The sequence below is a fragment of the Polypterus senegalus genome, chromosome 14 (assembly GCF_016835505.1).
Source record: "Polypterus senegalus isolate Bchr_013 chromosome 14, ASM1683550v1, whole genome shotgun sequence".
NCBI lineage: Eukaryota > Metazoa > Chordata > Cladistia > Polypteriformes > Polypteridae > Polypterus > Polypterus senegalus.
The window spans coordinates 43,411,987-43,425,715 of record NC_053167.1 but is presented as its reverse complement, the minus strand read 5'-3'; the positions used below and the strand labels follow the sequence as shown (position 1 = coordinate 43,425,715).

The 13,729-nt window shown below is 38.6% G+C and overlaps 1 protein-coding gene across 2 annotated transcripts in view; it reads right to left on the bottom strand.

Annotated features, from left to right (window-relative positions):
* The window catches only part of ccm2l (CCM2 like scaffold protein), a 69,710-nt gene extending 63,291 nt beyond the window's left edge, over positions 1–6,419 (bottom strand). The window contains exon 1 of one of the 2 annotated variants that reach the window (XM_039735838.1): positions 6,354–6,419. In XM_039735838.1, coding sequence (XP_039591772.1) covers positions 6,354–6,383 — 30 coding nt within the window. In that variant the 5' untranslated portion in view covers positions 6,384–6,419. The remainder of the gene's footprint in view (positions 1–6,353) is intronic. The other variant, XM_039735839.1, reaches the window with a different exon arrangement.
* Between the last annotated feature and the right edge of the window lie 7,310 nt (positions 6,420–13,729).

The following is a 13,729-nucleotide window of genomic DNA, read 5'->3' as shown; positions in this document are numbered from 1 at the left end:
CAACTGACAAACACACACACAGCCACATACAAACACACGCACAACCCCATTCACGCTAACCCAGAGTCCCATTTAAATTATCTTTATAGCTTTGTACACGTGTTACAGAGTACAGGACACTATGCTATGTCTGGGAAAATGTGCAGACTCCGTGCAAACAACGACTAGACACACAATTCAAACCCATGATGCTAGATCCTTGAATCAGTATCACAAACAAGTGTTACCTTGCAGCCCTACTTAAGAGCTAGCTACTCATCAGTACTGTATTCATTTACCATGTAAATGACATTTCCTAACTTATTCTTAAATTTCCCAGATCGCATATACAATAGATTTAGGAAAATGTTTGAAAAAGTTTCAAAACAGTAAGATTCATGCTAAACTAGCTTGCACAAAATTTCAATCAAAGACTTTATTCTTGGTAATAGATTAGAAAAATGATATTATTATTCAGTGCTGATATCACCTACTGTGATGATGTCAAATCTTTAACACAGAGACACTCATAACAGAATGCACATAATATTTCACACTACCTCTGATCTTGCCTCTAAACCCTCAGTAACTTTCTTTTATGAGCAGTTTTAAAAAACTATTCTAATTAACAGTTATAAGTGTGGAAAAAAACACTTTTATTAATTAAACTACAGTACATTTCTCTACCAAGAGGATCTCAATATACTCTTCAGAGAGTAGCATTCAATTACCATTGAGTGACTTGTAATTATATTCTTAGTTTTCACCTATAATAAGATGAGCAGGGTGCCAAAAAAGTTGTCACATTGCAACTCAGAAGCAGCGCTTCGTCAATGTTCAGTTTAAACCTGCTGCTGAGATGCTTTTAATTTTGTAACTATACATTATTACAAAGGGGAACTTCATATTTCCACTGTGTTTCAATATATAGTATTACACTTTAAATCATATGGTTCTGTGTGCTTGAGTAAATAGTGTGTATTACTTTCTATGGAGTAATTTAAAGTATTATATGGTATGTCCTAAAAGTGAATAAATAGCACACACACAAGCAAGTTGATCCTTAATTTCTTTTTTATTAACTGCTGGCAACTCTCTGATCTGCCTTAGCTGTGAATCTAGTAAGACAACTGCTGTCTTTCACTCAATTGCAATCCTCTGAGGTCTCTTTAAGTCCAGCCTGTCATTAATTCTGGCCTCTGCAAATATTAATATGCTTTTACTTTATTAAACTGAGAATTAATTGGATTCTGAAGACACCAACCTTAATTAAAGCAGGACTGATTCCATTTACTGCTCAGGTATTTTTCCTTTTTTTGCCATTAGGTAATAGACATTAGATGGAGTTATTAGTTTTTTGTTTCACCTTATACAATTTCTTTTATTAGGAATTTGTTCATTTTTGCATAACCCTTGGAGTCAGAGCGCAGGGTCAGCCATTGTACAGCGCCCCTGGAGCAATTGAAGATTAAGGGCCTTGCTCAAGGGCCCAGGAGAGTAGGATCTCTTTTGGCAGTAATAGGGATTTGAACCGGCAACCATTGGGATACTAACGCAGATCCTTAGCCTCAGAGCCACCACTCCACCCATTAACCGTATTACATTCAAATATTGTGAAAAAGGTAAAAAAAAATGTAAATATAAACCAGCATATATTTCAATCAGTCAGTCAGTGATTATCCAACCCACTATATCCTAAAACAGGTTCACGGGGGTCTGCTGGAGCCAATCCCAGCCAGCACAGGGCGCAAGGCAGGAAACAAACCCTGGGCAGGGCGGCAGAGCATATATTTCAAAATCCCTCTTTGCAATGTTAGTAGTAAAGTTAGGCTTTGACAAACTTTGTTCTGATTGGCTCAGTGAATTAAAACACTGGTTGGATTCTGACGACTTGACTTTGGTTACAGAAAAAAGAGAGATGTTACTTATCATCATCAGGTCCTTCCATGAAAACCCTAAATACAAAGAGGACTGTTTGACTTATGTTAGGTAGATTGCCCAGAGGGGACTGGGCGGTCTCGTGGTCTGGAACCCCTACAGATTTTATTTATTTTTCTCCAGCTCTTGGAGTTTTTTTTTTGTTTTTTCTGTCCACCCTGGCCATCAGACCTAACTTATTCTATGTTAATTAATGTTGACTTATGTTTATTTTTTATTGTGTCTTCTATTTTTCTATTCATTTTGTAAAGCACTTTGAGCTACATTTTTTTGTATGAATATGTGCTATATAAATAAATGTTGATTGATTGATTGATTGATTGAGGAAGTGATGCAGACCACAAAAATATTCAGCCACTTTTTAACTCAGTTGGTCTAATCATTAGGTTTACAGATGCACCAAACAACTTAGGCATTACTGTTGACACACTTTACAATACACATTTGATGCACTTTGCAATACTTTTTAACACACATATTTACTAGCTTTAAAAAAATGGAAGATGAAGATTTTTAAATGTGGAGAGTATAGAATATAGAGAAATTAATTAATTTGTTTTTACTAGGATTGATTTACTGCAATGTGTTATTATCATGCTGCTTAAACCATTCTATATGCAGCTTTCAATGAAATCGAAATTGTTGCAAAAATCATTACAAGAACTAGAAAGTAAAACCACATGACTCCTGATCTTAAGTCATTACACTGGCTTCCAGGTAAAGTTAGGGCTGATTTAAAAATAGAGCCTGAAATGGCCTTGGCACATTAAGATTCACTATTTAACATTCCAAGGATTACCAAAATAATAGTGGGGGTCAAGCTTTTAGTTACATGCCCTCAAAGATGTGGAATGATCTATGTGCTTATATAAGACACTGCCTTTTCTGGTGTGAACTAGAGCTGAGGCCCCACAAGACAGGCTCTACTACCCAGGAAGCCTCTAGGTTTCATAGGCTTAATCCCCACTCCATAGACCAGCTTCTTGGCCTCACAGGCCTATAGGGAAAAAGCTCTTAAGAGTTCCAAAAACGTAAGAAAAGCCTCCAAAAGGAGGAAGAACCATCAGAAATGTATGGCTTATAACAGGCAGAAGAAAAAAACAAAAAGTGTTTATTGATAAAATAAAGGTCAAACAAAATGACACCTTTTATTGGCTAACTAAAAAGATTACAATATGCAAGCTTTTGAAGCAACTCAGGCCGCAAGGTATCATTTTGCTTGACTTTTCTCTACATTCATAATGGCTAACACAGTACAACACCCTAGAACTATTTATAAAATGCAAAAAAAGTAAAAGTCAAAATAAGAAAAATGCAAGAACAAACTTAAAAGAGCAAAAGAGACAAAAAGGTATCGCCCAAAGGTAAACCTGAAGCAAACAAGTCCCAATACATTGGTCCTAAAATGAAAACCTTCATCCAGAGGAAAAAGGTCAGAGAAATTACGTAAAAAAAATGACAAATCAACTCCAAACAACAAAAGCAAAGGAAGACTCAGCAGCTGGTGAGGTCACAGAGGTCTGGGCTCTTTTGGCTTCACTCATAAAATAGGTGGAATATAAGGACATTTATTGAAGTAGCACATAACTGCTAAGGCAACAGAAATAACATTAAAAAACTACAGATAAGTCATAGTTAACAAAAACAAGCAGAACATCCATCCATTATCCAACCTGCTATATCCTAACTACAGGGTCACGGGGGTCTGCTGGAGCCAAACCCAGCCAACACAGGGTGGTAGGCTGGAAACAAACCCCAGGCAGGGTGCCAGGCCACCGCAGGGCACACACACACACCCACAATTTAGAATCGCCAATGCACTCAACCTGCATGTCTTTGGACTGTGGGAGGAAACCAGAGTACCCGGAGAAAACCCACGCAGACATGGGGAGAACATGCAAACTCCACTCAGGGAGGACCCGGAAAGCAAACCCTAGTCTCTTAACTGCAAGGCAGCAGTGCTACCCACTGTGCCACCGTGCCGCCCACAAGTAGAACATCCCCACAAAAATATACATTAATACCCATCATTTTCAATCTCAGCTTTTAAGTTTAGGCTGAAGACTCACTAATTTAGTCTGGCATACCCTGACTAGAGCTGCTGTTTAGCAGTGCATATTGCATCTACTTGTTAGTCATTTGTATAAAAATATAACATTTAATAACTGTGAACTCTTACTAATTCTCTTCTCGTGTTGGTGCCCTGTTTGGGTACCACTGTTCTACTTCCAAGCTGTTTTCCTGCCCATGGGAAAGACACTTGACCTTCTGGGATCCTTGCAATCAAAGGATGGATAGAATCTGTTGACATATTAAGCAGTCCAGCATAGATTATGTATGTCGGCCAGTAGGCCGAGGTCTCCAGGACGCTGATTGTGTCTGACTTTGTCCTTTTACCTTTTGTGTCAATACTGGCCATAGACCACTCAGCGATTCTTTTTCCTCTAGGGATCCTGCTGACTGGAGCTTTAATTTTCTTCTTCTCTATTGGCCGTAGTTCTGATGATAATGTTACTGAACAAATATTGTTTGGTTTTATTAATGCTAATCAGTTAGTATCATCTGTTTTACTGTGTGTTTAAACAAATCTGCATCTTTATGTGTATGTATTCTGTAGTTAATAATTTGTAAAAGGGCAATTTCATTTTATCTGTGAGTTTGTTAGAGCGCTCTGAGCCTACACTAGGTGAAGAGTGCTATATAAAAATCAACTGAACTGAAATTAACTGATTGGTGTGCTTAGAACTGAGTCGTCACAGTAGAAGGAAGAAAATATCCACTACATTATTGAGTGAAGTTATATAGCTATATTTAGGAATAGGGATTCTTCTGCCAATGTAACCCATAAATAAAAATGCCAGGCTATCAAAATATACAAAAGAAACAAAGGAAGGCTAAAATACACTGAAACCACCATATTTCTATGATCTGCAAGGACCTGTCTACATGCAACAGTTTGCTTGCTTACTTCATCTCACCTCTCTCCTTCTTTTGCTTTCCCAGCTGCTTGCTCTCATTCTAAGACCACTTCAGTTTCAGGTTATTTTTGGGATGGCTGCTTGACCACAGAATTCCTTACATAATACTTGGGCATTCCCATTCCCATTCCTTCTTACAACCTGGGATATCATTGCACTTGTAGGCCATTTAAAGGATCAGACACTGGGAAATGCTTCTGGGCTGCCTGATCTAAGTTAAATAAAGCACAGGCTAAACAGTTTCTTTGTGGGCACCCTCTTATCAGTCTTGACATCATAAGCAAGCATCCTGAGATCCTCCCTTAGCCTCCGCTATTTTATTTGGCTCCTACAAACATGCCTATGGGACAAACAGTGTCACAAAATCATATAATACTTGGGTGTACGGTGATATGTATGCTTATTGTGTGATAATTAATTAAAAGTATAAGTCGGAAATAGTACACGTTTTCTTAAAACAATTTTCAAAGCAGAAAGTGTAACTGATAGAATGATGCTTGATGTATATATAAAAGGACTACAGACAGCACTGTAGATTTCAAGAAAAAAATTTCCATTCATTTGGACAGACACTAGCTTTAGACACAAGGCACACTTCTGCACACCCATATTCAATTTAGAGTCACTGTTTTACAGTAACATGTATGTTCGTGGTCACATAATATTTTGAGAACAAAGAAAAAAACACACACACACCTGGACAAGGAGAAAACATACAAAGTCCACCCAAACCATGATCAAGCCTGTAGTGGGCATTCTAACAATTTAACCTTAGTTTCCAGGAACTCTAATTAATACACATATGCTAGTCATTCATTTTTTTGAAATATAAAAGCTACAATGTCAAAGGTGCACAGGTGGTTACTAAGGATGCTGGGAAAGCACTGAGGTCCCCACCACCCATTACTTGATAAGCAAGTTCTGGAAATGAATGGATAACTGAAATAATGTTTACAGCACATGCCTTGTGAAGCATGCTAAATAAAATAAAATGCTTCAAAAGGCCTAAACTTGGCTCCTATAGTCTCATACAATATTACAATACAATCTTTTAATATTATAATTATTTAAAGTGTTTATACTGAAAACCTAAAGAACTTGGTCACCTCAATTTACAAATAATTTTAAATGTAACTGTAGCAAGGAATATCAATCGTAATGCAATTGGAAGAAAAACACATAAATGTGAGTGCGTGTGAAAAAGTATTTGGATTATGTGTCCATCTCAGAAGTGCATTTCTTGTAATTTTATACTTTTTCACGCTGACACTCCAGTTCGGTGCCTGAAACTGAGTCAACATCAGTGGCGTATTGTCTGTTCAGAAAGGACATACACAGTTTTTAATCTTGGCTTTCTAAAACTTTCTGCCAAAAGACAAACATTTCATCCCACCAGAAGATCATATACATTTGTCTGACATTGCGCTGAAGAGAAAAATGAACATGCTAAGTACTCACTCTTTTGCCCTTTTTGGGTTCATATTCCATGCCTCTTTCCACCCGTCTGCTACGGTGCTGCTTGTGCAACTGCAGGGATTCTTTGTGATTTGTGTTTGCTGGGAGGATTTTACTCCATTGAGGAAGCCCTGTTTTCCTGTACCACATTAGAGGAAACTCCACCAGAAGTTCTGATACACACTCAGCCAGCCTTTTGTCTCCCGGGGCTGATATTGAGTCACATAAAGCAAAATGTTTAGAAAACAGCACAGTAAGAATAAAGCAAGTGCAGAACCAGCAGCCCAGGTCCAGGCACTCCAACCTATAAACCATCTCTATCAGCTCTCTTTCCTAGGTTGAGTCTTTATTTGAACAAAAACACCAAACTTAATTAGAATGGGGTCTGAAAATTATAGATTAAATAGGTGAAAAAAATAAGTGATTATCCTTGCCTTTTAAATTGATGGATATCCTGCACTCAATTGGTGCTCATTACAATGCTGTAAAGTCATAATTTATATGGCTCAATACAGACAAACCCATTTTAATGGATTGTGTTTTTGTTATGCTCGACTGACAGGAGATTTACTTTGTTGTTTCAACACTGAAGCTTGACTAGAGTTTTGAAACAAATCAGGAAAGTTTCACAGACGTAGCTGACTTTAAAGTTGGAGCATTTTTACATTTTTCAGTCACTACATTAAAGAGGGTGTTATCAAAATTCTGTTAATGACACATTTTTGCATCAGTGCAACATATTAATAGTAACAGTGATAATAGAATGATATTAGAAAGTACACAGAATATCCATCCATCCATCCATTTTTTAACCCGCTGAATCCGAATACAGGGTCACGGGGGTCTGCTGGAGCCAATCCCAGCCAACACAGGGTAGGAACCAATCCTGAGCAGGGTGCCAACCCACCGCAGGACACACACAAACACACCAAGCACACACAAGGGCCAATTTAGAATCGCCAATCCACCTAACCTGCATGTCTTTGGATTGTGGGAGGAAACCGGAGTGCCCGGAGGAAACCCACGCAGACACGGGGAGAACATGCAACCTCCACGCAGGGAGGACCCGGCAAGCGAACCCGGGTCTCCTAACGCGAGGCAGCAGCGCTACCACTGCGCCACCGTGCCGCCACACAGAATATGTTTTAAAATATTATTTTAAAATATCATGCCGCTAAAATAGCTTTCATAGACAGAAGATTCCATATCAACAGATGCAAACATTTGAGTGCTATTATTAGTTGTTGAATGTGAGAAGTTTGTAGCTACATGTTTTTCAAAGAAATACTCAATGGAGATTTAAAATCTGTGCCGAACTCCAAAGCTTAAATTGTTGGCTGCATCTGAACATGATAGATAGCGGATCACTGTTGTACTTTGCCAATAAATTACAGTGTCAGAGAAATATTGAATCATGAAACAAACTACCGAGCCATGTAGTTAAATCTTAAACCTTGACAACTTTTATAAAGTATCTGGATGAAATATCTGGACAAGGGAGCTGCTAGCTGACCTAAAGAATTCAATAGGGTACGTGGTGTTCCCTCATTTGTCAAACTTTTTGTTCTTTACATTGTTTATCTCAGTTTCCGTAATGCAGGTCAACTACCACCTTGCTCCTTCTTTGACATTAGTCTCTTGAAAAGAGAAAAAGTAATTTAAAGCCACTGCTGAGACTTTAGCTGTTTATTAATCCTGAATCATTTAGTGATTTTTTTTTTTTTTTTTTTAAGCACTAATTTTGTTCTCATTGTTGTTTAAATTGCCTGCCCAACTGTAATGCTCTGATAGGAATCCCCAACATAATAAGTTGTCCTATTGAGAAAGACCTATGGATTTCACACGAGCAGACGTCCCATTTGTTGAGAATTGGCCATTTTCCTTTTCTGTAAAAACGAAATTAACAACAGTACAATTAGACACTGCCCTGCATTTCTTCAGTTTTTCTTTTATTCTACTAAAAATCTAAAATGGCTGGAAAGGATTTTAATCAACCTTTAAATAAAAAACAGATTTGCAAATGGCTTGTCAGTTTTAACTTTGGCTGCAGTTTTTGAGCCACTTTTTTTGTTAGTGTTATAACTGGATTATTTTGGTTGAGTCGTTTGTCGTTATTAACATTTACAGTTTGAGCCATTACCGTGGAAAGACCGAGGGAGAGATCATATTTAGGACATTATCTCCCCCGAGACATTAGAGGGCAGTCCCACTGAGTTGTTATAGCACCACAGCTCCCCACAGGGCATGCTGGGAGTTGTACTTCGGAGGAGCTCTGTTGGGCTCCGTGGGTGCCACCAGGGGGTGCTGCAGGTGCAGCTGTCCTTAGAAGAACAGCTTACACAGCACCCAGAAGTGCAGCCTGAAGAAGGTCAACAAACACCTGGAGCACTTCCGGGTGCACTATAAAAGGAGCTGCCTTACTACCACCAGTCCAGAAGCCAGAGTCGGGTGGGGGTGGACAAAGCCTGCAGGAGGAGGACTGGAGAATCAAGAAGAGAGAGAAAGAAAGAAGGAAGAAAGGACTGTGATATATTTGTACTGTGTTGTGAAGTCGAAAGCAAGAGAAAGACGCTTCCCCAGTTTCATAAAACGTGTGCTGTGTTGAACTTGTGTCTCAGCCTGTCTGGACCCTGGTGGACCACAACTGGTAAGTATTCATTTGTAAAAAACTGAATTAACAGTAAAAAAAAAAAAAAAAGATCAGTGTTTTACTTCACATAAAAATTTGCAACAATAAAAATCACTAGATTTATTTCCTGTCATACAGTATATACACAGTTTGTTGAACCCGTTTGTTTGTTTTGGTATTCTGACATTCAACTTTGCCAATTACAATGACAGTCTTAGCAATCGTGATCCAAAAGATGCTTTGGAGAAAGAAAGGAAAGATGGAGTATGGCATGTGTGAGCTCTCATCTGCACAAATCATGACATAGGAAGGGGTGGCTGTTAGGTGATGGTGGAGGGGCTGGAGTGGCAGGATTGCCACGTGGCTTCCTGCCTATTCCTGCTTTTGACGAAACGATTTTTGTGTAACTTGGAAATATGCAGTTTTTTCCGCCTTTTAAAAATGCACTGTTTTTCTCTTTGAAAGACATGCATATGATAAATCCTGAGGATGAATTTAGTTAAAATTCCATTCTGACATATTTAATGCTTCCAATTGATGTCATGTTGAATGTTGAAGTCGGCATTTTAGCAACTCTCACCCTATTAATATTTTCTGCTATTCTTGCAGTTCTCAATGGTCCAACAAACACAGTCTTAACACTGTCAGTAGACTGGAGATTTATCAAACCACTTTTACAATGAGAAGTAATTTGCCCTAGGTAATGCACATGAAACTTAATACAGGTTTAAAGTCTGTTACCGATGTGTATTTAATGTATGACATAACGGTAAACTTGATGAGTAAACTTGAATAGTTGTACATCACCACTGACGCTGCATTTAGCCTACAACACTGCTATAGCACTATATACAGTTGTGCTTAAAAGCTTGTGAACCCTTTAGAATTTTCTATATTTCTGCATAAATATGACCTAAAACATCATCAGATTTTCACTCAAGTCCTAAAAGTAGATAAAGAGAAACCAGTTAAACAAATCAGACAAAAATATTATACTTGGTCATTTATTTATTAAGGAAAATGATTGAATATTACATATTTGTGAGTGGCAAAAGTATGTGAACCTTTGCTTTCAGTATCTGGTGTGATCCCCCTTTGCAGCAATAACTGCAACTAAACATTTCCGGTAAGTTTTGCTCATTCCTGCACACTGGCTTGGAGGAATTTTAGCCCATTCCTCTGTACAGAACAGCTTCAACTCTGGGATGTTGGTGGGTTTCCTCACATTAACTGCTCGCTTCAGGTCCTTCCACAATATTTCGATTGGATTAAGGTCAGGACTTTGACCTGGCCATCCCAAAACATTAACTTTATTCTTCTTTAACCATTCTTTGGTAGAACGACTTGTGTGCTTAGGGTCGTTGTCTTGCTGCATGACCCACCTTCTCTTGAGATTCAGTTCATGGACAGATGTCCTGACATTTTCCTTTAGAATTCTCTGATATAATTCAGAATTCACTGTTCCATCAATGAAGGCAAGCCGTCCTGGCCCAGATGCAGCAAAACAGGCCCAAACCATGATACTACCATCACCATGTTTTACAGATGAGATAAGGTTCTTATGCTGGAATGCAGTGTTTTCCTTTCTCCAAACATAACGCTTTTCATTTAAACCAAAAAGTTCTATTTTGGTCTCATCCATCCACAAAACATTCTTCCAATATCCTTCTGGTTTGTCCACGTGATCTTTAGCAAACTGCAGACAAGCAACAATGTTTTTTTTTGGAGAGCAGTGGCTTTCTCCTTGCAACCCTGCCATGCACACCATTGTTGTTCAGTGTTCTCCTGATGGTGCACTCATGAACATGAACATTAGCCAATATGAGAGAGGCCTTCAGTTGCTTAGAAGTTACCCTGGGGTCCTTTGTGACCTCGCCGACTATTACACGCCTTGCTCTTGGAGTGATCTTTGTTGATCTACCACTCCTGGGGAGGGTAACAATGGTCTTGAATTTCCTCCATTTGTACACAATCTGTCTGACTGTGGATTGGTGGAGTCAAACTCTTTAGAGATGGTTTTGTAACCTTTTCCAGCCTGATGAGCATCAACAACTCTTTTTCTGAGGTCCTCAGAAATCTCCTTTGTTCGTGCCATGATACACTTCCACAAACATGTGTTGTGAAGAGCAGACTTTGATAGATCCCTGTTCTTTAAATAACACAGGGTGCCCACTCACATCTGATTGCCACCTCATTGATTGAAAACACTTGAATCTAATTTCACCTTCAAACTAACTGCTAATCCTAGAGGTTCACATACTTTTGCCACTCACAAATATGTAATATTCAATCATTTTCCTCAATAAATAAATGACCAAGTATAATATTTTTGTCTCATTTGTTTGACTGGTTTCTCTTTATCTACTTTTAGGACTTGAGTGAAAATATGATGATATTTTAGGTCATATTTATGAAGAAATATAGAAAATTCTAAAGGGGTCACAAACTTTCAAGCCACAGCTATATAACCCCACCATACTGATTCACCCCACCCCTTCCTAACACTCCAAAAATCACCACATCCTTGTGCCTTTCCCGTCCTTCTCGTTTTGACACTTCAATCCAGCGCCATGGTCGCTTGACTTCACCAGTTGTCTGGGTAATTCCCTCCTCTTCAATCCTTTCTTTTATGTGTCTTTGCTGTCAGGCATCTAAGTTTGAGTGTTTCACAGACTGGTATCTTGAAGAATCTTCTTATATAATACACTACCGTGGCTGTCCATAATTTTAAATCACCTGATGCTTGCAATCCATTTGAACTATCCATCCATCCATTTTCCAACCCACTGAATCCGAATCCCAGCCAACACAGGAAGTAATCCTGGGCAGGGTGCCAACCCACCGCAGGACACACACAAACACACCCACACACCAAGCACACACTAGGGCCAATTTAGAATCGGCAATCCACCTAACCGGCATGTCTTTGGGAGGAAACCAGAGGGCCCTGAGGAAACCCACGCAGACACGGGGAGAACATGCAAACTCCATGCAGCGAGGATCCGGGAAGTGAACCCAGGCCTCCTAACTGCGAGGCAGCAGCGCTACCACTGCGCCACCGTGCCACTGTGCCACCCCCATTTGAACTATTGACCTGAAATTAGTTACACTTATACTACGTGACATCTACTATACGGTTTCAGGGTGATAATTGACCTCCAAGGTTATTCCTCTTTTTATTTTTATTTTATTTTATTGTAGAATCAACTCTCGGCAGCAGGGCACTGTTCTCATCCTTACCACCTTCACCATCAATTCCCCTACCTCTTCACATCTTAAATCATTCTTTAGGCAGATTGAAGACCTAAGTGCCAGCTTAAGTGAAAAATTAAAGAAAATGGACTAAGTAATTACAACACAAAATCTGCCAATCTGTTTAAATGTGAAATGATGCCAACAAAAGAAGAGGAGAAGCGGGCCACTAGGTTGGAGAAAAGAAGAGCTGCTCAGGAAGCAGCAAGCGCATCAACCTCTGAGGAAACGAATGCTAAACATACAGAAAAAGAGTATGAAAACTATGAATGCTCAAGTCAAGTGTATTCACTGCACGTTATCGTGCAGTGTGCTATTACTGGTATTAATTATATTTAAATGACATAGAAATGAAAGCTGTTTGTGATGCAGCAATGGCATTATTGATAGTATAACATCTCAGATTGCATACTACCACAATAAATAGTATGCTAAATAGAGGGTGGAATATCACTCATCAAATAATTTATGCTTGAACAATCTCTGCTAATTGTATTACACAATCCTTCGGCAACTCATTACAAACATTTTTGCCATATCCAAACCCAACCCATAGTTTAAGAAACACTACTCTAAAATCATTAAAACCATCCTTTGTGTGTCCCTCCTCTTAATCTTAAAGATCACTACTGTGGTGAATGGTAATGGGATCATTTCCCATGTACTGTGTATTTATTAGATCTGGTGAAAAAAAAGTTAAATTGCTACTTGCATCCTTACTGCAAAATTTAGATGGGTAAAGCAGCTTTGGACATGCTGGATAAAATGATTTCTGGCTACCGTGCCGAGAACCATAGAGCCAGGAGGCAGATTAAGGTTTAATTGAAGACGATGACTGTGCATCACAGACATCAGCAATCTCATAACTGCTAAAGTGGTTAAGAAAGACAAAAACTGATTTTTATTTATGATCCAAAAGAAGCAAATGAATTAGTTGAATAGTTCCTAGGAGAATAAACCATATGAAAGTATAGCAGCATCAATTCCTGCACTCGCTTTAGAGTCCCCTAACACATGCAGCAGTTGTACATCTATAATATGCATACATCTGTTCCCTTAATGACAGCCTTAAAAACATGTTTGATGAGAACAAGACATTCAGTAAATCATAGCTCATCAGTTCCCAGGCCAAGAGAGAACTTAAATGAGACAATACCACTCACATGTTGCTAAGAAATGTATTCCTTCTGAATTCCCTGTATTGTCAATTTTTATCTAAGACAAGTTGTCTAATATTGGAGTATAATGATTCTCTTAACAAGATCCCAGATGTACCCTTGTATTATTTTCCTAGCTTGTATTAAAAGTAACTTAGAGGTATGCCTTACACACTGCACATAATTATGATTATAGGCATCAAGACAGACAGACAGAAAGAGAGATAGACTTTATTTGTCCCAATGGTGAAATTAAAACTTTACAGAAGCTCAAGAAAAAAATCTATATTACATACTGTATATGATCCAAATATATGAAGAACTTCTGACCTCTGTTATCA